The sequence below is a fragment of the Myxocyprinus asiaticus genome, chromosome 30 (assembly GCF_019703515.2).
Source record: "Myxocyprinus asiaticus isolate MX2 ecotype Aquarium Trade chromosome 30, UBuf_Myxa_2, whole genome shotgun sequence".
In the NCBI taxonomy this organism is placed as follows: domain Eukaryota; kingdom Metazoa; phylum Chordata; class Actinopteri; order Cypriniformes; family Catostomidae; genus Myxocyprinus; species Myxocyprinus asiaticus.
The window spans coordinates 45,244,577-45,270,005 of NC_059373.1; the positions used below are offsets into that span (position 1 = coordinate 45,244,577).

The following is a 25,429-nucleotide window of genomic DNA, read 5'->3' on the forward strand; positions in this document are numbered from 1 at the left end:
GGCTCATTGGTGCATGAAGGCTAGCCAATCCCACAGAAGAGCAACTGTAGCACAAATGGCTGAAAAACTTAATGCTGGCCGTTAGTGTTGTCAAAAGTATTTCAGTCTATACTGAAATTAAAAAAAAATGTAACAATACCAATATTTCTGTAATAACGGTAGTACTGAGCATCAAATCTATCCAGGACCAGTGCGCAGTATGACTTACACACGACTGCTTTCAAATGCTCACAGGCTTATTTTGAACACGTGCTCCGTTACTCCTTTTACACTGAAATGGACAATTAATCAAACTAAAATCGCAACATGTCCTAGTGTGATTTATTAAACAGCTGAAAGCTGCAATATTAGTGTGGATGAGCTGTGAACTGTATAAATCCGACCGCTCAAACACTGGAAACTCCAGAGATTGAGAATCATTTGCATTGTATGAGATAAAGCAGAGCACTAATCCACTGTAAAGTGTGTATTACATGTAGACTATATATTTTTATAATTAAATCGCAGCATTTGCGCTTTAATCTCAACTCAACTTTATTTAAATAGCATTTAAAACAGCAGAGTTGACAAAGTGCTTCACAGTAATAAAATGTAAAACATAACATTTCAAAGTTAAAACAAACACCAGTAATCTAAAATACAAACACTCTAAAACATTTTAAAGAGATGAGATTTCAGGCGTGACTAAAAAGTCTTCAGTGATCACACTGGGCTGTGTTATGAACTGTTATCCGGAAAAGTCAATCTTCCAGCATAAAAATGCGTCATAAAGCACAATTCATCATAAAAGCTTAGATGCCTGAAATTGTGACAGAAATATATGGTGTCAGAACACAGAGGGTGTCGCAGCTTGCTGCATATGGGGCTGCGTGGCCGCAGACCAGTCAAAGTGCCCATGCCTGACCCCTGTCCACCGCCGAAAGCACCTACAGTGGGCACGTGACCGTTAGAACTGGACCATGGAGCAATGGAAGAAGGTGGCCTGGTCTGATGATTCATGTTTCTTTTGGATCATGTGGACGGCTGGTTGCATGTGCGTCATTTTCTTGTGGAGGAGATGGCAGCAGGATGCATCATGGGAAGAAGACAGGCTGGCGGAGGCAGTGTGATGCTCTGGGCAATGTTCTGCTGGAAAACCTTGAGTCCTGGCATTCATGTGGATGTTACTTTTGACACGTACCACCTACCTAAAAGATTTTTGCAGACCACGTACACCCCTTCATGGCAACGGTATTCCCTGATGGCAGTGGCCTCTTTCAGCAGGATAATGTGCCCTGCCACACTGCAAATATTGTTCGGGAATGGTTTGAGGAACATGACAAAGAGTTCAAGGTGTTGGCTTGGCCTCCAAATTCCCCAGATCTCAATCCGATTGTGCATATATGTGATGTGCTGGACCAACAAGTCCGACACATGGAGGCCCAACCTCGCAACTTAAAGGATCTGCTGCTAATGTCTTGGTGCCAGATACCACAGGGCACCTTCAGAGGTCTTGTGGAGTTCATGCCTCGACGGGTCAGAGCTGTTTTGGCGGCACGAGGGGGACCTACACAATATTTTGCAGGTGGTTTTAATGTTGTGGTTGATCGGTGTTTATAGTATACATTAGAGGTGTAACTGTTCTCGGTAAAAAGACTAACTGTATGGTTCACCACCCATGGTTTGGTAAGCATTTGTTCTGTGGTTCATCTCTAGTTTAATAATGCATTTGGTTCATATAGTTTGGCAAAGAAAAAGTGGCAAATAGACATGCACAGTTATAACCTAGGCTAATACACCTGTATCGCTCTGTAGACACGCTCTGCCTGTTTCACGTGGGTCAGCTTTCTACAGAGAGAAGATGCTCTATTAACTATGTTAATTCTGTTGATGACATCACAGTTCTGCACGCGTTAGTGTGAAGTTGAAAATGGCAAGCTGAGAAAACAAGCCACAAGGTAGAGAAGCCCCTGCATCATTCAAGTCTCCTGTCTGGGAACTTTTTCTTTTTGCAGTCAATCACAACAGCGATGGTCATTAAAACCTTTACAAAACGGGCACCGTTTGCAGACATTGCTCGACGCGAGTGCTGTATACTAATACATCAATGTTTGATTATTTATTTACGCTGACATCTCCCAAGGATAGATAGCGCTCAGTTCGCACAGAGCCACAGGTGAACCTGAAACTGCACACACACTCCCTTCCGTCTTTAAGGAACTTGGTGCTAGTTCGGGCAGACATATAACAATAACTAATGCGCTTGGAGTGTTCATTGCTAAAGTTATGTTGCCCTACTGAAGATGTGGGATTTCCACGTATGATTAAAACACTCTTGTTGTGTTACGGCGTCCCTTCTAGCATCCATTTTAATAGCAAGGTTATTCCTTCAATAGTGGTATACAGCGTTTGAATGTTGAATATATGTTGAGATGAGTTTGAAATGCACTTTATGCTGATGCATGTAGCATAAATGCAGGTCTTAAGTTAAATGTTGTTAATTATAGAATTTTTTTTTTTTTAGTTAAGGACACTAACTAAAATTAACCATTGTTTTATTCAGTAATGCTGTAGTAGCCATACAGTAACCATGGTTTTACTATAGTAATATTGTAGTAGCCATGACTGAAGTAACAATGACTGCTGTCACCATTGATTTCTTGGCAGAAATCATAGTTTTGATACAATTAACCATTGTTTTACAACAGTAATACTGTAGTTTCCATATAGTAACCTTGATTTTACTATAGCATTGTAACCATGACAGTAACCAGGTTAATTTGGTTACTATGATTTTACTACAAATACAGTGTTTAAACTATGGTTACTGTAATAAAACCATGGTGATTTGAAGTGAGGGCAAATCTCTTGAAGTGTATGTTACCAAATAGAATGTTTACATTGAATTTGGCAGTAATATATTTATTTTTTCCTGAACAAATACCGAACCGTACCGAAACCGTGATACAAACCGAACCGTGAGAAATGTATACTGTTACACCCCTAGTATTCGTATATATGACCTGTGAGCATTTGAAAGCATATATGAATATGCAGGATTTTACATTTTTATTTTGTATTTCACTTTTCATCATTTTAATCACATTGTAGCTTTTTTCAAAACTTAATTGCACATTATCAATTCATATGATGTCATGCAATTGCATTTTTTATTTATTTTTTTTATTGATTCTTACAATAAATAAAGAAAAGCAAAACATATATACATAGAATCAACATTTAAACCCCACAATCACCCCTCCCAACCCTGCCCCCCAACAAACATCCCTGTGGTCACACATGAGTATATACAACAACAAAAAAAGCAAACACACACAAAATATATATATATATATATATATATATATATATATATATATATATATATATATATATATATATATATATATATATCATAATCATACACATTTAAAACTATACTACTCTCTCCACTGCCCTACACCGAGAGCCCTCCAAAAACTCCAAATAGTTACCCCATTTCCCAACAAACAAATCCAAGTTACCCCGTCTTCCAAATAACACCACCTCAAAAGCCGCTACCCTCCCCATCTCCGTGCACCACTCCTGAAACTGGGGTGCTCCAGTAATAATCTGCCTGGCGATCATCACACTGGTCAGAACCCAACTCTGTTTCTATTCCCCAAATCGATGACCACCCCATTGCCCAAAACACAGAGTCTGGGGCAAAACGAAACAATAATGGGGAAAGAGGGCAACCCTGCTGCGTGCCCCTATCCAGAGTAAAATCTGAAATTAATCCATTTGTTTGTACCGCTGCTAACGGGTGTCTATAAAGTAACTTAATCCATCCAATAAACATATTCCCAAACCCGTACATTTCCAAAATCTTAGTGAATCCCATTCTACCATATCAAATGCCTTTTCAGTGTCAAGTGAGATGGCAGCGACCGGAGTCTGATCATTTGCCACTGACCACATGATATTGATGAAAAGCCTAATGTTATCAGAAGAGCTGTGGCCCTGAACAAACCCCACCTGATCTATATGTATAAGGGATTTCATAAATTAATAAATTAGCCAACATTTTTGACTAATGTCTAGCTGGATCAGGGAAATTGGATAGTAACTTAATGGCTTGTGTCATGGTTGATCTAAAAAAAAACTCAGCAGCAAAGCCATCTGGCCCCGGAACCTTGCCTGTAGGCAATGCCTTAATTACCTCGCTAAGCTCCTCCAAGGTTATCTCAAAATTAAGAATTTTTTTTGCTCAGTCATCAGTTTAGGGAGTTCTAATGTTTCCACAAAGTTTCTAATATCTTCATCAGTAGACGAAGACATGGAACTATAGAGATCAAGATAGAATTCTTTAAAAGCATTATTAATATCAGTGGCCGAGGTAAATATTTCACCACCAGCAGATTTCACTGAGGGAATGGTAGAAAAAGACTCTCTCTGCTTTATATATCTAGCCAAAAGCTTCCCTGCTTTGTCCCCCGACTCAAAATATGACTGTCTTGCCCTCAATAGCCAAAACTCCGTGACAATAGTATTATATCTGTATTTCAAATCAGGTCAATTGTCTGAGGCCATCAGATGACATTCGGCGCTTCAGCTCTGCCTTGGCACTTTTAATATTCCCTTCCAACTCCACGAGTTCTCGTGCTTTGGATTTTTTGATGAATGAGGCATACTGTATGATCCGACCCCTAAGAACCACCTTAAGTGCCTCCCAAGCCACGCCCACAGAGGATACTGAGGACCAGTTGGTCTCCATATAAACATTGATTGATGAACATTGAGCTGGGACTAAGATGTCCAATTGAGCAGTCAACAAAAGATTAAATGAGGGACTTGGATAAAAAAAAAATTCAAATCTATTCTAGAATAAATCTTATGGACTGATGGCAAAAAAATGTATAGTCCCTACCAGATGGGTTCAAAAGTCTCCAAATATCTGTAAGACCAAGATTTTTACACATCCTGTGAAGCATCAATGTCTAGGGGGCTTACACACTTTTGCTTCACTATGGTCAAGGACTGAGTCCATCAAAAGATTAAAGCCTCCTCCCAATATTATATCATGAGGGGTGCCAGCAGCTTGCAACATCCCTTCAAGATCTATAAAAAAGCCCTGATCATCAGCGTTAGGTGCGTAAATATTAGCCAAAATCAACCTTTGTCCCTGAATTTCTGCTAAAACAATAATGACTCTTCTTAATTTATCTTTAATCTGTTTGAGACATTTGAATTGTAGATGTTTACTTATCAATGTAATGACTCCCCTGCTCGTACTTGAGCCAGCATTAAAGAAAACATCTCCACCCCATATCTTCCTGCGGGGAAAGATGCATTTTTTGAAGAAACGCTATCATATTTCTTTCGTTTAAGAAAATTAACCTTCCTTCCTTGTTAGGGTTGCCCCAACCTTTCACATTCCACGTGGAGCGAGACAATCCACTCGTATTAACATTTGAAATTTTTAGAAAAAATAGATTGTCAAAAACAAAATTATAAAGACCACATTCCAACATTAGTGCAACAATCAAAGCTGGAACTTCCCCAGCACCAAACAAACAGAAAAAAGAAAAATGTGTGTGGGGTCGGCGCATGACAGCGCCAACCCTCTAAACTGAAACACTGTACGCCTACGAGAGTCCCCGTGACAAATTTTCTATATACATTTTGTGAGACAATTACATAACAGAAGAAAAGCTATAAAACAAACTCCAGCCAATAGGCAGAATAAACACAAAGAACATGTAGATTCATCCACATAACTGTCCCGAAGGTGTGTTCCTCCACAAAACGAACTCCATTCGCTAGGCGGAACCAGCAAAAAAAAGAAACAAAAAAGGCGTCCAGTTTCCTCGGACGATCAAGTGAATGTTCAGTAAGTCAGGCCCACTCGGCTGCAACGTGAGGATCACACAATGACTTACTCATTCCATTGTCTTTATGAAGGACAATGCTTGTTGGAGACAAGTAAATACTTTGCGGCCATCCTTAGCATCTATTCTCAATTTGGCCGTGAACAGCGACCTTCTGTTGATGCAAGAGTTTCTTTCATTCCTTGAATCGATCACATTTCTCTCTTGTCGAATTCGCAAAGTCTGGGAACATGAAAATGCTGTGGTTCTTCCAAGAAAGCCATCCTTTACTCACGTAACACAAGATCTTTATCGGATGATCTCAGAAATTTGGCCAGACAGGCCCCTCTGCTGAGGGGCCTGTCTCCCTCAGCAGATCACCGAGCCGGAACCCTGTGAGCTCGCTCGATTTCCAGCTTATGGCTTGTTATATCGAGCAGACTCTGAAAGAGCCCATCCAGAAATTCCACCATATTCTGACCCTCTGGTCGCTCAGGAATTCCAACAATTCGGTTGTTTCACTGGTTACGATTCTCAAGGTCTTCCAACTTTTCCCAAACGTTTTCCAAGTCCGCCTTGGTCGCTAGCGGATTAGCAGCTAATTCCCTCTCCAGTGACTCCAGATAATCTATCCGTTTCTCAACATCCGACACTCTTGTAACCATCTCAGTGAATTTCGTCTCCAGTGCAGTGATCGATTGACATATTACAGCAAGATCCTCCAAGTCAGCAACGACCTTCGTCAGCATTACCGACATGTTCGACAGTTGATGCTGGATCTCTTTCATCGCACCATCCAAATTGAGTCCCTGGTCCGAGGCCTGTTGCTCAGGGGCTTCAGCTTGAGCACATAAGTGTCTTTTAATGTCTCCAGAGCCCGAGGATTTTGAACTCTTTGACATTGTCTTCATAGAACAGTTATGGAACAGGGTGTATCGAATCACACCGGTTTATGGCATAAAGTATTAAAACTAGCAAAGTGTGCAGAGCTCGCCGTTCACGTGTCCGAACCTCGCATGGCGCAACCCGACTCCATGAAATTGCATTTTTAATAATAAGGTGTTGCCTCTGAAATTTCATGAACATTTTTTATCAAAATATTTGCAAGGTTGGATAGAATTACACACAACAATTAGGCTATAATCTTAGAATTATAATTTGTGCTACAATGCAAAACAATTACCAAACCATAGATGCATAGATGCAGTATGAGCCTATTTGTTAAATTCTTTAATTTAGTGTTTTCTGCAGTTAAAATATTTCATGATTGTGCCTTTTAATACATTTCATAATGTATGATTGTGCCTTTTATGTATTTATGTATTTACACATTTTTTACACTTACTACATTTTTTTTTTTTTTTTTATATGAACTTGTGCGATTTACATTGAGTTTACATTGACATAATAAGCACTAAACTGGTACTGTCTCTAAGAGAATGGCTGCTCCAAGTGTTTATGGTTGAATGAGCACAGCGCACATTAACGAGAGAGAAGTTGCAGTTGTTTTTACCTCATTCGTGCAATGTGTTATTAGAATTTGTTTATTTTTACATTTTTATCACCAATTGACTAAATAACTGAAGGGATATTAAAATATACATGAACTGAAAATGGGGTGCGTTCGTCTCATCTTTGGTCACAAAACACATGGAACAAGCCTAAAGAATACTTGCGTGCATACCGTCAACAGATAAAACACAAGAAAAAGAAACTTACTGGCTGACCAACATGTTGGTTCGTACTCGCTGTGTCCCCAGGATAAATTGATGGAACCGCGTTGGGCTTCAGTATAAGTTTAGTGGCAAAACCCATCTATTTTGGGGTATAATTTTCAAAACAGTTCTCTGGAAAATGACTATTGCAAACCCGAGTTTTCTCTGAAAGTTTTGCTGGGACATTACGATTTTTCCAGAGAGCTCTTTAGACCATCTTAGCAATAATAAACAACTGCAGAATTACTATGGGGAATTGCAAACATGATGAAAGGCAATCTAATCACATCTAACACCTCAAATTCACCTCATAACTCACTATCAAAGGTGTCTTCCTGAAGTAGACACTCACTGGCCATAAAAGCAGAATCCTCCAATAATTGCTCCGTATGATAAACTCGAGACGTTTTTTTCATTCACACAAAAAAAATGTGTACACTGTGTTTAAATCTATTAATTGAGGATTGTACCTGAGAAACAAATGAAAATCTGCCCGTGTAACCTCCAGAAAATTTATTTAAATAATGTTTATGCAGTATCTGCAGTAATCACAAACAACTATAATTGGTGCATCCAGAACAGTGCTGAGAAAAGTAACAGGTGCCACGTGAAAATGCCGTTTACAGTAATTACTAGGTACTTACCCTAAACCTAACCCCAATCCTAACCTTAACCCATATTAAGTACATATTGACCTAATATTATTCAGTACGCTTCAGTGAGAATTATTTGCGTTCAATAAACAGACTGTTGCCTCTGACTGTTCTGATTTCTGATTTTGCCGTTTATCATTATATTAGTGTATGAATATTGTGATGTTGTGACTAGTGTGGACAGACAGATTGCTTGTCACTGGAATCTTGTTGCGTCTGGTTAGGACAAGGTGTTAGGCAAACCAGTGTTTAGCCGATGAGACTTGTGCTGCCTTCAAGTGCACCTGGGAAGCTCCTACGTCTGAATTGGGCATTCATTATTACAATGTCACGCATTCAGTCAGGGAAAAAAATATGGAAGAAACCAAACTAAAACACTTACATGATAAACAATGGTTAAATCTCTTTATTTTTCCTGTTCTACTGGTGTATAAGCATAAGTGAATACACCTGTATGATTTTTTTTCACAACCAATGATTTTATTAATGTATGGTTTTTAATTTTTTGCCAATTTATTTGCATAAAACAAACCATGAAGTCATTACAGTGGCTGACATTAGGTTTACATTATAATATCTGTTATATCGAATTTATATTGAAAAAAACACAAATTTATATAATTTAGCAAAATGTTTTTAGTCCATCTTTCATGACAACACTCCAATGTCGCAAATCAGGTATCATCTAGAATTCAGAGTTTCTCACTAGTAAATACAACATCGCTTGTTCATTCATGTGCTAGGAACTTCCAATTACGATATTTCCGACTCCACTTTAAGGCCATATTAGACACACGGATGTTTACTTTAGGGATGTCCAAAACACTGGTTCCTCAGAACCAAGTTGGGCACCAAACGTTTTTCTAGTGTATCGGTAGTTCTGACTCTGTGGCATTTGTTTTTGATCCAATATTGACTTGATATTTGGTATTGATGACCACCCTAGTAACAAAAAATATGAAATGGACTGAGAAACTTGTTCTGACAATTCTAGAGAAAATATGGGATGGAGATTTCAGCAAAGTTGTCCTTTTAGCTTCATTCACTATACCTTGTAAAATGCATAAAATAAAAGTATTTGCCCATCCTGATTTTTTTTTTTTTTTTTTTGTGTGTATATCATACTAAATTGTTTCAAATTCAGACAAAATCTAACATTAAACAAAGGCAATCATACAGTTTTTACATAATGTTATTGATTGAAGCAAAAAATGTATCCCAATACCAACTGGGCCTGTGTGGAAAAAGTATTTGCCCCCTTAGTTACTAAATTCTCAAATCTTTGAAACTGCATTCATAATGGGGTTCAGCTGGACTTGACACACCCAGGCCTGATTACTGCCAGCCTGGTTCAATCAAATCAACACCTAAATTGAACTTTTTCAGCAGTATGAATTTGGCTAAAATGTCTCGCTCAGAAGCACACTATACCAACGTCGAAAGAAATTCCAGAAATGAGGAGGAAAAAGGTGATTGAAATACACCAGTCTGGGAAGGGCTATAAAGCTATTTCAAAGGCTCTGGGACTCCAAAGAACCACAGTGAGTGTCGAGTTTTCTCTATTTGGAGATAATTGCTCAGTAGTGAACCTTCCCAGAAGTGGCTGACCTTCTAAAATTTCTCCAAGAGCACAGTGATGACTCATCCAGGAAGTCAAAAAAAAGTCAAGGACAACTTCCAAGGATCTGCAGGCATCAATAAATGTCACTGTTCATGACTCCACGATCAGAAAGTCACTGGCCAAAAATACCATCCATGGAAGAGTGGCGAGGCGAAAACCATTGCTAACCCAGAAGAACATTAAGCCTTGTCTGCATTTCACCAAAACGCACCTTGATGATCCTAAAATCTTTTGGGAGAATTTTCTGTGGACTGATGAGTCAAAAGTGGAACTGTTTGGAAGACGGGTCCTGTTACATCTGCCGTAAATCAAACACAGAATTCCACAAAAAGAACATACCTATGGTCAAGGATGGTGGTGGTAGTGTGATGGTGTGGGTATGCCTTGCTGCTTCAGGGCCAGGGCGACTTGCAATAATTGAGGGAAACATGAATTCTGCTCTCTACCAGAAAATCCTAAAGGAGAACTTCCGGTCATCAGTCCGTGAGTTGAAGCTCAAGTGCAACTGGATTATGCAACAAGACAACGATCCAAAGCATAGAAGTAAGTCCACCTCTGAATGGCTCAAAAGATGCTAAATTAAAGTTTGAGTGGCCTAGTCAAAGTCCTGACTTGAACCCAATTGAGATGCTGTGGCAGAACAAAAATGGAAAATTCATGCTCAAACCCTCCAGTGCGGCTGAATTAAAGCAGTTCTGCAAGGAAGAGTGGGCCAAAATTCCACCACAGTGTTGTGAAAGATTGATCTCCAGTTATTAGAAGCGTTTGGTTGTAGTTGTTGCAGATAAAGGTGGCACAACCAGCTATTTTTAGGGGGCAGTTAGTGTTTCACATGGGTGAATAGGTGTCTCATAACTTTTTTCTTCAATAAAAAATATATATTTGAAAACTGCATTGTTTACTCAGGTTGCCTTTGTTTTATGTTATATCATTTGAAGATCTAAAAAAAAAAAATTGTATGAAAAATACACAGCACTGCATATGAAAATCAGGACTTAAAATGGGTTAACCTGGTGATGAACTAGAAGTTGCTGTTATCATTCCAGACAGATTATGATATGGTGGACTATTTGAATGAGCTGAGAGAAGGCTGTCTGGAAGCTTACACTGGGATCATCCAGGGTTTAAAAGGAGACCAAGAGAACGTACACCGTAAGTTTACCATGACACCAGTCTCGTAACTGTGAAGTGACATGATTGTTGTTTAAACCAGTGACCAGTTTCCTGTTTGTGCTCTGTGCAGCTGATGTAATGCTGGTTCAGCCTCGTGTTGAGTTCATCCTGTCGTTCATTCACCACATTGCTGAGGATGAAGACCATTCAGATGGAGTTGTTGCCAACGCTGTAGGCCTCATAGGGTAAAAGCTTGAGCACTTCCCCCAGAGTTGATTTTATTATTTTTATTTACTTGCTTACATCTATCTGTTCCATCATTAACACAATACCAAGCTCAATCTACTGAAGCTAGCTTTGCTCTTGTTAATATTGATACATTTCAAGGCATTTGTTACTGGTTTTGCATGTTAAATTCCTTGCCCTAGTGTTTAATAGAGCTGACAGTTCTGATGCTTGTGTGTTCCCTCCTAAAGTGACCTGTGTACGACTTTTGGCAAAGATGTGATGAAGATGGTGGAGGTTCGACCTCAGATCAACGATCTTCTGACTGAAGGCCGGAGGTCCAAAACCAGCAAGACAAAGACTTTAGCGACATGGGCCACAAAGGAGCTACGCAAGCTGAAGAGCCAAGCTTGGTGTGTGACTAAACCTTTCAGATCTGTCTAAAGTCGTTGTCTTCACCAAAGCTATGTTCAGAATGGATTACTAGTATACTAGGCAGTGAATATTTCAAAAATCTATGTGCAACAGAATGCATCATGTAACATTTTAAATAAGTATGTTAGGTTGTCACATGACCTCATTACATGCATGTTTAATTCAGGAAGTGGTGTCCAGTCATCTTGCATCTTTGCATTTTTAAATCAAATTTGTTTTGACATTTTGAATTGTCAAATGTAAGACATTTTGTTTTAAATGTCTGACATTTTGACAGTCAAATAATGAGGAAAGAATGTGGTCATCACAGCTGACTTCCACTTCATTCTTCACACTAAAATTGAAGGCTTAGTTAAGTTCAGCCAAAAGTAGTTCTCATGAATTATTCACCCTTACACAGTCTCAAAATCGTATGACTTTTTTTCCCGTGGAAATCAAACAAAGATAGATGGCGAAGATGTGAATCTGTCCTTACAATGCAAGTGAATTGGGCTCCAAAAATGACAAAGGCAGCACAAAAGTAATCCAAATGTCTTCAATGGTTTAATCAATGTCTTGCAGGTTTTTTTCTGCATTGAAAATTTTTCGGCAGCCATTGAAGCAAAATTTTGGGCTTGTGAAGCTAATTTTATGATATTCATCTTGCATTCGCCGCTTTAAAAGCACTAAATATGCTTCTCATGTGGAGTAAGCGGGGTGATTGAAGACATGCATTCCACCGAGAATCACTCGTGCAAATGATGATCTTCATGTATCTCTGGAGCACGCAGGTGATTAAACTGGGCTTCCCTTGATATCGTGGTGCAGACAACAAAACTTATGCGACCCATTTGAATTTTACATGAGAATTCCCTATTTTAAAGTGCTATGAATTCATTCAACCATTTCAATAGCCTAGACAGCTCTGACATTCTGAACAGCACTGACGAGAGAAAGAGAAACACATGCCCTTCATCAGCATCAATTACAAGACTTCACATCTGCACATCAACACCCGTACTAACATTTTTCACAGTAAACTAACAGAATTTTTCCTTACAGCTGTGGCAGATGTAGCTATTATTTTTTCATAAACTGTTTATTTAAAAAAAAAAAGACTAACAACTTAACCACTGTATTGAGGAGCCAGACACAGTCTTTCTTGTTTTTTTTTTTTTTGTTTGTTTTATTTTTTTTTTTAAATATAGCATTACAAATGCAACTGTTAAAGGTGCACTCAGCAACTTTTTTGATTGTATTCTTGGATTTACAGTGACACCTAGCGGCTTGGATGCAGCATCACTGAAAATGCATTAGTTTTTAGTTGCCGATGCCATTGTAGAAATTCACTATTCTCAGTCAGCCATGATTAATTTAATCCATGAATTGAAGTGACCAATAACTAGATGGTTACTGAGATTAAGCGAGTAGTATTCAGCTGGTCGTGTGATCCTAACATGGCTGCCCCCATGTGTGGACCCTCCATGTAGAGTAAAACAGCTTATATAAGGTTACTGATATAACTCATCTCATGTGAGTGCTCATGATTTTATACACATTTCAAAATTGCTATTCATTTCTTGAGTGAAACTTTTTTTTTTTTTTTTTTTTTTTTGAGTAAACAAATTACTGAGTGCACCTTTAAACAATGAAAAGACAATGATAAACAAGTCTGGACCTTTCATAGATTTTGAACAAAGTCAGGTGTACTATTTTAATACAGTTCCTTCATGATGTTTGAGATTAGGAAACAGTCTGATCTGGTTTGGCTTCAGATGTTCCTAGAATCAAAATGATTCCCAAATCCTTAAGATACTGATGAAAGGGGGGGGTCACGTGACGCCATGCAAGAAGCAGACGTGTAAGCGACTAGCTCTGCGCACTTTGCTAAATTTTTATGTTATAATCTGGTGAAATTTGATACACCCAGTTACACATTTGCTCTTTGAAGCAAAACACGGCAAAGTCAAAAATCATCGGGCTCTGGGACATTAAAAGACACTTATGTGTTCAGGATGAAAGCCCCGACAGGCCTACAGACCGGGGACTCGATTTGGATGGCGCGGCGGGAGAAGAGATCCAGCGTCAGTTGTCCAACATGTCGGTGATGTTGACGAAGGTTTTTGCAGACTTTGAGGATCTCGCTGTAAAACGTCGAGCAATGGAAATAAAATTCTCTGAGATAGTTACAAGAGTGACTGATGTTGAGAGGCGAATCAATTTTCTGCAATCTTCGGAGAGGGAATTAATCGCTAATCCGCCCGCGACCAAAGTTGATTTGGAACATTTCCTTGAAAAGCTTGAAGATCTTGAGAATAGAAGCCGCAGGAATAACGTTTGAATTGTTGGAATTCCTGAGCATGAGGAGGGCAGAGATATGGTGAAATTCCTAGACGAGCTTTTCCCGAGTCTGCTCGACATAACAGGCCACAAGCTGGAAATCGAGCGAGCTCACAGAGTCCCAGCTCACAGATTTGCTGAGGGAGACAGGCCCCGATCGATTCTGGCCAGATTTCTGAGATCATCCGATAAAGATCTTGTGTTGCGCCAGGCGAGGAGCAAAGGGAAGCTTTCTTGGAAGAACCATAATATTTTCTTGTTCCCGGACTTTGCGAGTTCGACGAGAGAAACGCGATCGGTTCAAGGAATGTTAGAAACTCCAACTAGATGTAAACATTTTGTCAAAACTTTTGGCTAATCGGTTACATACCCCACCTGATCTTATACATATAGATCAGGTGGGGTTTATTCAGGGTTGTAGCTCTTCTGATAACATTAGGCATCTCATCAATATCATGTGGTCAGTAGCGAATGATCAGTCTCCAGTCGCTGCCATCTCACTTGACGCCGAAAAGGCATTTAATATGGTAGAATGGGATTATCTTTTTAAGATTTTGGAAATGTATGGGTTCGGTAGTACATTTATTGGTTGGATTAAGTTACTTAATAGACACCCTGTAGCAGCGGTACAAACAAATGGATTAATTTCATTTTACTCTGAATAGGGGCACTTGGCAGGACTGCCCTCTTTCCCCATTATTGTCTTGCCCTGGAACAATTAGCAGCCGCGATAAGAAAGGAGGATGATTTTCCAGGGGTGGTTGCGGGAGGTGTGGCTCATAAACTTCTGCTTTACGCAGATTATATTTTATTTGTCTCTGAACCTACTAGATCTATGCCTTGCCTCCACAGAATTATTAATTCATTTTCCAAGTTCTCAGGATACAGAGTTAATTGGTCTAAATCAGAAGCTTTGGCTCTGACAGCGTACTGTCCAGTAACGGCTTTCCAGCCAGGCGCCGTCCAGTGGCCCAAACAGGGCATTAAATATTTGGGGATTTTATTCCCAGCACATTTGTCTGATTTAGTTAGTGTTAATTTTGACCCTTTAATAAAAAGGTTTTCAAACGATGTGGGCAGGTGGGCTTCATTACATTTATCGATGATTGGGAAGGTTAATGTTATTAAAATGAATTGTATTCCAAAATGTAACTACCTGCTACAATCTCTCCCTGTAGATGTCCCCCTCTCTTATTTCAAGCAATTTGATAGCATAGCGAAGTCCTTCATTTGGAATGGTAAAGTTCCAGGTTGCATTTTAATAAGTTACATAGGCCGATTAACAGATGAGGCCTAGGCCTACCCAAGATTTGTTTTGTTACTATGCGTTCAGTCTCAGACATTTGGCTCATTGGTCACTTCCACCTGAGAGAGCCCCTCCCTGGTTTATTGAACAGGCAGTTCTTGCCCCTATTTCGCCATTACAAAGCATCTCTATCAAACTAATCTGAAAAGTTAAGTTACACCCCTTTATTTCGCATTTACACTCGATATGGACTAAAGTGTCCAGATTGTTTAAATTGGACACTTATTTAAATGTTGCCTCGAGCATATGGCAGAACCCAAGATTGTGTATTGGCAAGTCCCCTTTCTGCTGGCGAGAGTGGATTGTGAGGGGGGTTGCTACACTCGATGACCTATATGAAAGTGTAGTGTTGAGATCATTTGAAAACTTGGTCCAACATTTTGGGATCCCCAGACCTCAGTTTTATAAGTATTTACAACTGCGCCACCTGCTTTGTACTATTTTTGGGAGTAGCACACACCCCCTAAGGAGGCAGATTCTTTGGGAGAGGTGGTTGCGGCGTTTGGAAAAGGTCATGAGGCATCAGTGTACTTCTCCCTGTTAATTCAGAGTCTGGGGGACGGAGCCTTAACTTCTCTCAAGAGAGTATGGGAGAAAGATTTCAACTTGGCATTGGAGGAAGGAGTGTGGGCTAAGATTCTTAAAAACGTTAAGTCTGCATCTAGAGATGCAAGGGTGCGTCTTATACAATTCAAAATTTTGCATAGATTCTAATGGACCCCATCTAGATTGTATAGGCTTGGTCTTAAAGACACATCCACCTGCTGGAGATGTCAATCAGAGGATGGAGACATAACCCATGTCTTTTGGGGGTGTGTTAATATCCAGGAGTTTTGGTTGAAGTTTCAGAGTATTGTGTGTGATATATTTAGCATTCGGGTTTCATTTTGCCTCAGACTATGTATTCTGGGCGATGGGGCAGTCATCGATGTTGAGAATAGACACAAAGAGTTGGGTCCTAACCAGCGTCATGATCGCCAGACAGATTCTTTTAAGGGGTTGGAGGTCGGCTGGAGCGCCCTCATTTCAGGAGTGGTGCTCGGAGATAGGGAAGGGTGGCGGTCTCTTGAAGAAGGGTCATTTAGAAGACTAGGGAAATTGAATTTATGGAGAAATGGGGTGGAAATCTGACGTTGCTGGATGTGTGATTTGTTGTTTTTTATTTTATTTATTTTTTGTGTGTCTAGAATCATGTACGACCACTGGGATGTTGTTGGGGGGCCGGATTGGGAGGGGTGATAGTGGGGGTTAATTGATGATTCTGTATATTTACGTTTTGTTTTTCTGTGTCAACCAAAAATTGTTAATCAGAGAAATAAATATAGGGGATAAATGCATAAACAATGGGGTCCTAGCCAGTGTTATGATCAGCAGACAGATTATTTTTAGGGGATGGAAGTCTGCTGGAGCGCCCTCAATAATGGGGGTTAAATGTTGTTTCTGTGAAATGTGTTCTGCTTTTCTGTGTCAATTTTTTCGAATCGATAAAGTGTTAATTGGAAAAAAAAAGATACTGATGAAAGAAAAACAATATCTGTTATGGAGTATGAAACGAGCATCTTCACAATAGAACAGTCCCAAATCAGTAAAGTGGTTTACTCATGAATATTATAACTAGCCCTATAGAAAAAGTGTCGAGTTAATTTCCCACAGCACCTTGACAGGGTTTCCGCAGATCCTTAAATTTTAAAATGTCTTAAATTCAGTTTTCCAAAATGTAAGGTAATAAAAAGTCTTAAATATCTTAAATGATAAAGTCTTAATTATCATTTAAAATGGTCTTAAATTTGGGGGTGGAAAGATCGGAATCGTGATATGACCTAAAGTGATTATCAAACTTCAAAGAATACGATTTAAATAAGTGCATGTGCTGCATCCTTCAAAGTGAAAATGCGGTACTGATGGACTCAGATATATGTGGAAAACATGTCTAGAGTATTTCAAACTTGCCTATATCCTACCCTGTTTACTGATAAGCAATGTTAAGGCCATGTTGAATGTGTGCTCCTGCCTGTTAAATTAAGAGTCTGTGATACATGATTTATTTTGAGATTGTTTATTTTGGTATGGGGATACGGTATTTTATTTGTCCAGGTCTTGAAAAAGGTCTTAAAGTCTTAAAATCTCTGCAGCAACCCTGCTTGAAGTACAAAAACTGTTGAATTCAGAAGTTTGCAGATGATCAGAAATAAATCATATTCATTACAGACATGAAATGAAACTACATATCTGTACTTCATATTAATTGCAATGTTAAAAAAAAAAAAAAAGCAAAAACAAACTTGTGTATGTCAGCCATCAGCGAAGACCATTTTTGACCCAGGAAAAACCCTGTCTTATGCAATCCATTTGGTTTTGTGTGAGAACAGACCAAAATAACTTGGGGAAAAAAAAGCTTGGACATCATGATCAGGCCTGGAGACTGCCATGGCAAGATGTACTATGAAAAAGGAATAAAAAAATTTTTTTTCTTCTGTTCACACAAAACCGATTGGATCACTTCAGAAGACCTGCATTAAATCACTGGAGTCGTATGGATTACTTTTATGCTGCCTTTGTCTTTTTTAAGCTTGAAAGTTTGGTCCTCATTCACTTGTATGGATATATTCACATCATATCGCCATCAAAATATCTTAATTTGTGTTCCGTGGAAGAAAAAGTGAGCATCATTAGAGTGGTTGACAAATTTTTCATTGTAATCTGTCAGATAATAAATTAATCTTATTGAAATGAGCACAAATTGAAATAATTTTGCAAAATGATTGACGTCCATCTTTCATGACTATAAGCACGGCACTGTTCTATTATTGCAAAGAACATTCTTGGCTGTTAAAATGCATTCCATTTTAAACTAAAGTGCATAAAAAGATTTAGCCAGTTCATTTTCTCAAATGTTTAGTAAAGTAAAATGAGGGGGGCAAAAAAGCTACAATGGACGGTTCTATGTGAACATGTTGTTGCACTGGTGCCACAGTACTACCCTTGACTCGAGCTTCATAGTAACATGAATACCACTTTTTTTTTTCTCTCTCTCTCATTCATACAGTTGCATGTACAGTAGTAATATTCACAGCCTCAGCATTCAAATGTATGTTTCTATCTTAAAGGAATAGTTCACCCAAAAATGAAAATTCTCTCATTTACTCACCCTTATGCCATCCCAGATGTGTATACGTTTCTTTCTTCTGCAGAACACAAATGAAGATTTTTAGAAGAATTTCTCAGCTCTTTTGGTCCATACAATTCAAGTGAATGGGTGCCAAAAAATGTAAGCTCCAAAAATCACACAAGTCAGCAAAAAATGTACTATAAAGAATTTTTAGTAAAAAATCAAAATCAAATCACTTTTATTGTCTCACAACCATATACACAAGTGCAATAGCGGGTGAAAGTCTTGGGTTCAGTTCCGAGCAACATAGCAGTCATGACAGTGACGAGACGTATACCAATTTACAATAAACATCAGATTTACACATCACAATTTACATATCTAATATACACATAATTACACACAACACAATATACAAATAATAATATACAATGTACAGTATACAATACACACAATATAGAATACACATAATATACAATAAAAATAGTATATATAAAATATACAGTAGATTGTATTGTACTGTATTGACATTCAGGCTGTCGGTTGATTAGTCAGTTGCCAGTGTGTTAAAAGAGAATATAATTTATTACAGTCCAGTGTGAGAATAAGATTAATAAAGTGCAGTGCTGATGTATATTGATCGTTAGAGATCAAGAGTTCAGAAGTCTGATTTGCTTGGGGGAAGAATCTGTCATGAAGTCGGCTGGTGCGGGTCCTGATGCTGCGATACCGCCTGCCTGATGGTAGCAATGAGAGCAGCCCATGGCTCGGGTGGCTGGAGTCTCTGATCCTCCGAGCTTTTTTTAACACACCGCCTGGTATATGTCCTGGAGGGAGGGGAGCTCACCTCGGATGATGTGTCTGGCAGTTCGCACCACCCTTTGCAGGGCTTTGCGGTTGTGGGCGGTGCTATTGCTGTACCAGGCAGTGATGCAGCCAGTCAGGATGCTCTCTACAGTGCTGGTGTAGAACCGTGTGAGGATGTGGCGGTTCATTCCAAATTTCCTCAGCCATCTCAGGAAGAAGAGTTGCTGATGAGCCTTCACAACAGCCTCAGTGTGGACTGACAATGTGAGTTCCTCACTGATGTGGACACCGAGGAACTTGAAGCTGCTGACTCTCTCCACCGGTGCTCCATTGATGGTGATGGTGAAGGCCACCACAAGCTCCTTTGTCTTGCTGACGTTAAGGGAGAGGTTGTGCTCCTGACACCAGCGTGTCAGAGTGCGCACCACCTCTCTGTAGGCTGTTTCATCATTGTCAGAGATCAGACCTACCACCGTCGTATCATCAGCAAACTTAATGATGACATTGGAGCTGTGTGTTGCCACACAGTCATGTGTGTACAGGGAATACAGGAGTGGGCTGAGAACACAGCCCTGTGGGGCTCCAGTGTTGATGGTCAGTGATGAGATGTTGCTGCCCATTCTAACCACCTAGCATCTGCTTGACAGGAAGTCCAGGATCCAGCTGCACAGCTAGCTGTTTAAGCCCAGAGCCCGGAGTTTCACGTCAAGTTCGGAGGGCACTATGGTGTTGAACGCTGAGCTGTAGTCTACAAACAGCATTCTCACATAATTGTTCCTTTTTCCAGGTGGGAGAGAGCAGTGTGTAGTGTAGATGGAATGGTATCATCAGTGCAGCGGTTGCGGTAAGCAAACTGCAATGGGTCCAGTGAGGGAGGCAGCACAGAGCAGATGTAATCTGATTAGTCTCAAGCATTTGCTGATGATGGGGGTCAGAGCAACAGGACGCCAGTCATTTAAGTGATTTTGGATTGCTTTGGTACAGGCACAATGGTGGACATTTTAAAGCATCTGGGGACCACAGACAAGGAGAGGGAAAGGATAAAAATGTCCGTAAAAACACCAGCCAGTTGGTTCGCGCACGCTCTGACACTGCCCGGAATGCCGTCTGGACCCGCGGCTTTACAGATATTCACTGGTCGGAAGGATCGGGTTACATCCGCTACAGAGACGGAGAGTGAACTAACCTCTGTAGCTTCGGCTGTGAGAGCTCTCTCCGCGAGGGCGCTGTTATTTCCCTCGAAACGAGCATAAGTATTTAGCTCATCTGGGAGAGAGGCAGCGGTGTTCATGGCGGAGTTTTTATTCCCTTTAAAGTCTGTGATGATATTAATTCCCTGCCACATGCTTTTAGAGTTAGTGGTGTTAAACTGTCCTTCAATCTTGTCCCTGTACTGGCGTTTAGCTGCTCTGATAGTTTTGCGGAGTGCATAATTGGATTGTTTATGCTCTTCCGCGTTCCCGGAATTAAAAGCGGAGGTCTGCGCATCCAGTGCCGCGTGAACATCGCTATTTTTCTATGGCTTCTGGTTGCGGTAGATCCGTATTGTTTTGGTCGGAACAATATCCTCTACGCATTTTCTGATGAAACACGTTACGCTATCAGCGTAAACCTCGATATCATCATCAGAGGCGGACTGGAACATCTCCCAGTCCGCGTAGCGTAGAATCTGATTGGTCCGACCAGCACTGGATCGTTCTGAGAGTGGGTGCTTCCTGTTTCAGTGGGCAGAAGCAGAACGGACGAGTGGTCCGATTTGCCAAATGGTGGGCGGGGGAGGGATTTGTAGCCATCCCAGAAGGGAGAGTAGCAATGGTCCAAAACCTAGTCCCCTCGTGTGTTGAAACTGATGTGTTGTTGGTATTTTGGTGCGATTGATTTACATCTTGCCATGGTTTCCTGCTCACTTATACTCCCATACAGTTCCTTGAATGCCCAGTCTGTGTCGGCTTGTGGGGGAATGTATACAGCAGTGATAATGACCGCTGTGAATTCTCTCGGTAGCCAGAATGGTCGACACAAGTGTAAGAAATTCCAGATCAGGAGAGCAGAAAGACTTGATAGAATATACGTTCCTGTGATCACACCAGGATTTGTTGATCATATAACATACACCACCACCTCTGCTTTTACCTGAGAGGTCTTTCGCTCTTTCCGCTCGGTGCACGGAGAACCCCGCGGGTTCGATGGCTGAATCTGGAATCTCAGCAGACATCCAAGTTCCTGTAAGGCAGATAATGCAGCAGTCCCTCATCTCTCGCTGGAAAGAGATCCAGGCTCTCAGCTCGCAGAGCTTGTTGTCCAAAGACTGAACATTTACCTGGGAATACTGGGTAGCGGGGGTCAATTTGCACGACGTCTTACTCTGAGAACGCTGGCTCTCCTTCTGCGTTTCCGCGGCCGGGCTGCCCAGACAAAGGGCTCCGCTGCCGTGTTTGTAAATAGTGGGTCGGCATTGAGGAATTTGAAGTCCGGTTTACGGTGTGCAATTGCAGAACCAATGTCCAAAATGTTTGTCTGTCGTAGACAATAAAGCAGACAACATCCAAGGCAAAAAACATAAGAATTGTAAACAAAACAAACAAAAAACTGCAGTGTTGTGTCGGAGCTCACAATGTAGCAGCCATACTCGGCGCCATCTTGAGTTCCAAAATGGACTTAAATGTTGATCTGTTTCTCACCCACCTATCAAATTGCTTCTGAAGATATGGATTTAACCACTGGAGTCTTATGGATTACTTTTATGCTGACGTATGTGGGTTTTTTTTTTTTTTTTTTTTTTTTTTTTTGGAGCGTCAACAGTTTTGCACCCATTCACTTGCATTGTATGGACTTACAGAGCTGAAATATTCTTCTAAAAATCTTAATTTGTGTTCTGCAGAAGAAAGTCACACCACTGGGATGGCATGAGGGTGAGTAAATGATGAGAATTTTCAATTTGACAGCCTTAAAGCCTGTTGTGTTGTGATGTAGTGCTTCAATGCAGTTTTATTGTATACTGCACATTTTGGCTATTTTAGTTGAGTTTCTGGGTATTTCATGCATGCAAATTCATATTCTGTGCATAGTATGCATACTGCATACTTGAGAAATAGATTTTTCTTTTCTTTTTTTTTTTTTTCTGAACATAGCCTGCCACCAAACTGTTGTATTGAATACAGATGTTTCAAACATATTCCCTTTCTTTTTCTTTTTTTTTTTTTCAGATAACTGGCTGTGGAAATGGTACCAAGCATAATGGAAATCAAACCCACTGAGGTTCTTCTGTCTTTACCCATAGAAGTCAAAGCAGAAGTGACGTGTGCACTGAGATGAGTGTCTGAGAATGTGAGAGAGTGAAAGAGAGACATATCACACAACCTTTAGAGTTCAATTCCAGCAGAAAAACAAACAGCGCCCAAAACCTTCACTTTTCCTACCTTTTTCATGTGTGGTCTGTTTTTGACCCCACAAATAAATGATTATAGGTGACTATTCTGTACATGCTTGTGTTTGAACAGTTAGTGCATCATGATAAAACATCGTAAAACTGTCGACATGTCCCCATTTAGCAAAAGGAAAGGACTGTTTTGCGTATGTACTTCTGCAGAACACATTTTGGGGCGCTTAAGCGTTAAAACTGTGGATTGTTTCCGATTACACAATGCACTTAAAGATATAAACATGCGGAAGGAAATGACGCTGCTGGAATTGAAAATGGCGTGACTGGAGTGAGTGTGTGTGTGTGTGTGAGTGAGAGTGAGCGGGGTTTACTATTTCTACATCTCCCTCTTAATTTCAACTGGTAATAAAAAAACATGACAAATATCTTGTTGCAAATTTAGTGAGATGCTCTTAATGTAAACATGGGAGAGCGGAGGTGTCGTCGACTGGCAGCACTTTGGTGAACTGGCGATGGGCGTTCATCGTGCTTCTGCAAGTGAATCACTGCAGTATTTTGTTTTCTTCTATCCTGTTTATATAGTTCTCTCATTAGTATGTTAAGATGGGCAATACAGATTTGCAGAGGTTTTGCCTGCCACTCGAGAATTGACTTTCTAGCGGAGCAATTGATTGTTCAAGGGGTCCAGGAATTAGATGCAATGTCTAACACTTACACAGCCTCCTTTGTTCCCCTCTATTTGTTTTGCAGAAAAACAAGTGCCAAATCCATGCAAATACCAATGGACTTGAGCTTAATAAACATGCATTAACATTAGAATATTCCAAATAAATGTCAGTGTCACAATCTCTTTGATTTGGACTGATGTACTTTGGTGGTTTTTTTTTTTCTTTCTTTTTTTTTTCTTTCTTTCCAGCACTTAATTGGAGTCATTCACCCAGTTAAAAAAAAAAAAAAAAAAAAAAGACAATGGTGAGAATCAGACATTTGTATGAGGTTATATTTTTCCATTGATATGAATAAAATAAAATTAAACATTTCCTTAGCAGTTGTGGTACTTTCAATACATTTCTTTTGCAATATCAGGGAGCCAACAAATGCATCGAAACATGCCTGGAAGCCCAGTTAAAAAGAGTGCTTTTATTTGTTAATTTAACACAACCCCAGTTTCACTTGAAAGATCGCTTATTTTGTTCAGTCTTTAGAAGATGTGAGATTGACATGAGTTGTTAATTGTATGGAGGAAATGGCCTGACAGATTGTCGGGTTATAGTGCTGGATGTCATTCAAGCCTTTTCCACTTAAGTCAGAGCTCAAAATTGTTTGAAATGTGCTTCATTCAATTCTTAGACTCATAGGAATATTTCGGGAAGTGTTTTCCAAAAACAAGTCAAGGCTGCAAGAGTCAAGAATCGGCCTGCAACAACTGGCAAGAATTGAGGGTTTCTTTACTGGAAACAAGTGATTTTGAACATCAGTGATTCTATGCTGTTTTAATCACCACTGAGCAAAGGCAAACAGTTTTTGCATTTGCATGACTGGTGTAAAATAAATGAACCTGATGTGAAAGTTGTGCAGTGTACCTGATCTTTGATGGACCTCGATGTTGCAATGTTCACGATGAATGTTGTAATTTACTCTTATTAGCTTCAAATGACTGAGCAGTAGGTGGCTTTATAGTTCCTTGTGTTTATTTTGTTTCCTGCCAAATCATTTTGAAATGACGATAAAGAATTGTTGTTAAACATTTGCTTTATTGCACATGGTTTTCAATGTTGGGAAATAAAAGTGGAACCATGGTTGTAAGTGCAAGACAAAGGTCTCAAGCACAAATAAAATTGAGAAATGTATTTTGATTTACTTTGTTCTTAAAAGTTAAAGCATATTAACTGGGACTGGATCACAGGTCAGCATGAATAGACTGACCAGTAAGTCTCAGATGGCATGAGTTCCTAAACACTTTTGAATTCAACAGCTAAAGTCATGCGTTTTTATTATTAAAAGCCAACCTTTGTTAAATCTAATATGTTCCTTGTGCTTGAGCTTTTGTGAAAATACTAGAGTTGCCATCATAATAGGCCTACAGCAAATAAAGAATCCTATATATTTGGCTAACTATATTCAATTATCTTCATTTACTATTATCTTATTAAATGTCACTTAAAAATTAGCATTTATACTGGAAATGCCAGTTCCACTCTTTTCCTGTGGAATTTTTGAATTGTTGGCAGCTGGTTCAGTGATGTTAACTACACACCTTTTGGCTAAGGTCGTCATTTATTTATTTTACGCTTTTTGCCCAATTTGTAACTTTTCTACATTTTACCTATAAAATCACTTGAAATGGGTACTTTTAAGCTTCTTTTAATTTCTTTAAAAAACAACAGTTAAATGAACTGAAGATACTGTATACCCTGGAAGGACCTGCTATGACTTTCAGCCTTTTCACCACTTACGAGTTTGCATCCCGGGGTGGTTTTTGTTTTTGTCCTGCGGTTTAGAAGTTTTGGCACTATAAATCAGGGCACTGTCTCATGTACTCGTTGTAATGCTCCGATACCCAAAAATGATAGTACGCAACACACATACAACTGTGTAGAGCTGCTGTTGTGCTCCGAGTACTTCGAGTGTGCATAGAGACATGAGACACACTTTCATCTCGCAAAAAGTGTTGGGAAATTTGGGTTTTACCAAAGTCCCTTTAAGGCAAGTCAGGTCACTTGACAGCCATGTTTATAATTCCTCCAGGCAGCTATTTTGTATTGATACAAGTGGCATACATTTTCAGATCCTATCTACTAGAATAGGGAAAGACCAATATCTCCAAAATAGTTGGTCAAGATTATGATCAATATTTCAAATCGGCAGTAAAATCTGACAACAATGGTATATCAAAATCACACAAAAAGCTATTTT

General features: G+C 39.6%; 1 protein-coding gene across 2 annotated transcripts in view; it reads left to right on the forward strand.

The window, feature by feature from the left end:
• LOC127421057 (importin subunit beta-1-like) overlaps positions 1-23,552 on the forward strand; it is a 120,087-nt gene extending 96,535 nt beyond the window's left edge. Inside the window, exons 19-23 of one of the 2 annotated variants that reach the window (XM_051663788.1) lie at positions 10,864-10,969; positions 11,061-11,175; positions 11,407-11,568; positions 22,013-22,043; positions 22,338-23,552. In XM_051663788.1, the coding sequence (XP_051519748.1) occupies positions 10,864-10,969; positions 11,061-11,175; positions 11,407-11,568; position 22,013 (384 nt within the window). In that variant the 3' untranslated portion in view covers positions 22,014-22,043; positions 22,338-23,552. The remainder of the gene's footprint in view (positions 1-10,863; positions 10,970-11,060; positions 11,176-11,406; positions 11,569-22,012; positions 22,044-22,337) is intronic. The other variant, XM_051663787.1, reaches the window with a different exon arrangement.
• Positions 23,553-25,429: the final 1,877 nt, after the last annotated feature.